General features: G+C 38.9%; 1 protein-coding gene across 1 annotated transcript; it reads right to left on the bottom strand.

The window, feature by feature from the left end:
- Window positions 1-270: 270 nt before the first annotated feature.
- LOC106742339 lies at window positions 271-2051 on the bottom strand. Its single transcript, XM_014615193.1, has 4 exons — window positions 1835-2051; window positions 1656-1739; window positions 1237-1432; window positions 271-741 (listed from the first exon to the last, which is right to left on the bottom strand). Exons 1-4 carry the CDS (start codon window positions 1837-1839, stop codon window positions 592-594), a joined length of 435 nt encoding a protein of 144 aa, XP_014470679.1. The 5' UTR covers window positions 1840-2051; the 3' UTR covers window positions 271-591.
- Between the last annotated feature and the right edge of the window lie 635 nt (window positions 2052-2686).

The raw sequence follows: 2686 nt of genomic DNA, 5'->3' as shown, positions 1-2686 counted from the left end.
TGTAGCGCCATTTGCCGTCACTTCCGCTTCGCGCCCAAGGCGGAAGCAGAGTCTCGTGCCGAGAGCTATCTTCTCCGCGCAGGCCGCGGTGCTCCCCGCCGTGCGCGGGATCTTGTCCTCGGGTGCCGCGCGCGGCGCCACAGCTGAGGCGAGGCGAAAAAGAAGCGTTCGCTTCGCCGTCTGAGTTGCGAGCGTGAGTCAGCAGAGAACAGTAGCGAGAGTTAGTAGCGAGAGAGTTGAGCAAGAAGCGGTAGAGAGTAGAANAGTTTCACTTAAGAAATGTATGAAGATCACAATCATTCGAGTTGCATTGATTTTCCACTTTAACGCACTTATAGTGAATTCTTTCACTGCACATTTCTCTCTCTCTCTCCCTCTCCATCTTGGAATGAATATTTTCGTTTCCACTTGAACTTAATCGAATCTAATGACGTATGTTATAAGTAGCAAGATAAGCATGCCTTACTGTAACCGTTTTATGGTTGTTACCTTTTTATTTTCGGTTCATAATTTCAGTGCACAGTTTATCACATTTCATATGTGGAATGTGTATTTAAATAAAAATACACAACAATTTATACCATGTCTCTTTTAAATATTTTTAATAACGTTTAAAACATTAATATTAACTAAATGTGTTTCTGAATGTAAGGATATCGCGAATAGAATTACCTGGATTTCCGGTAGACATGCCAATATACGAAGCACGAAACTCGAAGTAGTTGCTAAGGTGTCGTGACCCTATAACATTTTCGCACGTTATATTCTAGTTTTCGAGTTAAGACGTGTGCGTAATATGTTCTTGCGTAACATGTTCTTGCAAAACACGGAATATGATTTCAGTGGATTATCAAAGGATCTTAGTAATTAATTACTGCAAGAATGATATTATACCGTGAACAAGACCGAGTTGACAAAATCCAAAATCTCCTTGTCGGTTATTTGTCCGTCCTTCTTCATGTCTATCAATATCTCCAAAAGAGGGAATCGATTTTTCTTACTCACATCAACATTCTCGATATTGTCCAGATCGTCTCTCGCTNGACGTGTGCAAAACACGGAATATGATTTCAGTGGATTAACAAAGGATCTTAGTAATTAATTACTGCAAGAATGATATTATACCGCGAACAAGACCGAGTTGACAAAATCCAAAATCTCCTTGTCGGTCATTTGTCCGTCCTTCTTCATGTCCATCAATATCTCCAAAAGAGGGAATCGCTTTTTCTTACTCACATCAACATTCTCGATATCGTCCAGATCGTCTCTCGCATAATACATCTTGTAATTGATCGTGTTGATGCCGTTTTCTGCGTCCTCGGTTAAATTTTCAGCTTCGATTTGATGTCTATTTTTAAACTGCTTCTCTTCGATGTCCTTCCATTTCTCTTGGATCACTATCCTCGCTGCTGAGTGGTCGGTATAGTACAATTTTTGGTGCAGTTTTTGAGATTTGANCATCAACATTCTCGATATCGTCCAGATCGTCTCTCGCATAATACATCTTGCAATTGATCGTGTTGATGCCGTTTTCTGCGTCCTCGGTTAAATTTTCAGCTTCGATTTGATGTCTATTTTTAAACTGCTTCTCTTCGATGTCCTTCCATTTCTCTTGGATCACTATCCTCGCTGCTGAGTGGTCGGTATAGTACAATTTTTGGTGCAGTTTTTGAAATCTGAACAACACCTTCGATCGTAATGATATGTCGATCTGTCGTTTATGCACAATCTCGCTCAGTCTGTGACGTTAAAAAACGGGACAATGAAACATTATATGTGGAGCTTCAAAGTAACAACGTGTAGTAAGTACGAAGTACAAAATAAAAACTCTTACTTCATCACGGCCCTTGTATAATTAAAACTGATGTCTTCTTTCTTCTTATCCCCATTTCCGCTTCCACCAACGTATTAAAAGTTGAGTTACTAAATAAAGAGTTCAACGATTTAAAAAGAGGCGAAAACATTTAGTGCAATATTTCCCATTTCACGTTTGATTCATAAACGAGCGTTGTAATTAAATACATTAAAACTACTGTCTATTTCCTTCTAGATCCACCACGTTTATCTGTCATTGGTCATAGCCTGATGATGTCAAAAAAAAATTCCGCAGATGTATTTATCCTTGTTGTGGATCTTTGCGCTGAATACGGCTCAGTGTTATCATTAGTTTTTGGAACACAAGCTTATATATTTTTGACAGATCCGCAAGATGTAGAGGTTATCTTAAGTAACCCTGAACACATCGACAAACCCGCAGAATACAGGTAAATAAATCAAAATAAATCAATTTTTAGGCGGATTATAGTCAAGTTAATCCCGCTAACGTTAAGATGTAATTGAGATAATGTTCGAATAATGATCGAGAAGTGAGTTTTTATTGTTATTTTCTCGTGATTTTGTTGTCGCCTAGACATCATTACAATTTTATATTCGGTCTGAGTTAGATCCTTAATCAGAGTGAACCTACTTATTGGGTGAGTGCAAAAGTGCATGCGGAGTTTGTGAGTAAAAGTCAGACAGTGATTAGGCAAACAAAGTTTTTTATTCAATCAATGATATATTCTCCATCGTTGTCTATAATCTCTTTCCAACGTTCTGGCAGCATACGGATGCCCCGATCATAAAAACTGCGCGGTTTAGATTCGAAGAACGAAGACACGACGTTTTTTAAGGCATCCAAAGAGTC

The sequence above is a fragment of the Dinoponera quadriceps genome, unplaced genomic scaffold (assembly GCF_001313825.1).
Source record: "Dinoponera quadriceps isolate SergipeBrazil2010 unplaced genomic scaffold, ASM131382v1 scaffold772, whole genome shotgun sequence".
Taxonomy (NCBI): domain Eukaryota; kingdom Metazoa; phylum Arthropoda; class Insecta; order Hymenoptera; family Formicidae; genus Dinoponera; species Dinoponera quadriceps.
This window is presented reverse-complemented; position numbering and strand designations above follow the sequence as displayed.

Bases quoted from the DNA above. Each gene is read 5' to 3' on its own strand.
- LOC106742339 (XM_014615193.1), bottom strand. The intron at 1,433-1,655 runs ATTGTACTATAC...ACTGCACCAAAA, and splicing joins TTTCAAAAACTGCACCAAAA to ATTGTACTATACCGACCACT. The intron at 742-1,236 runs GTGAGTAAGAAA...AAAATGTTATAG, and splicing joins ACGATATCGAGAATGTTGAT to GGTCACGACACCTTAGCAAC.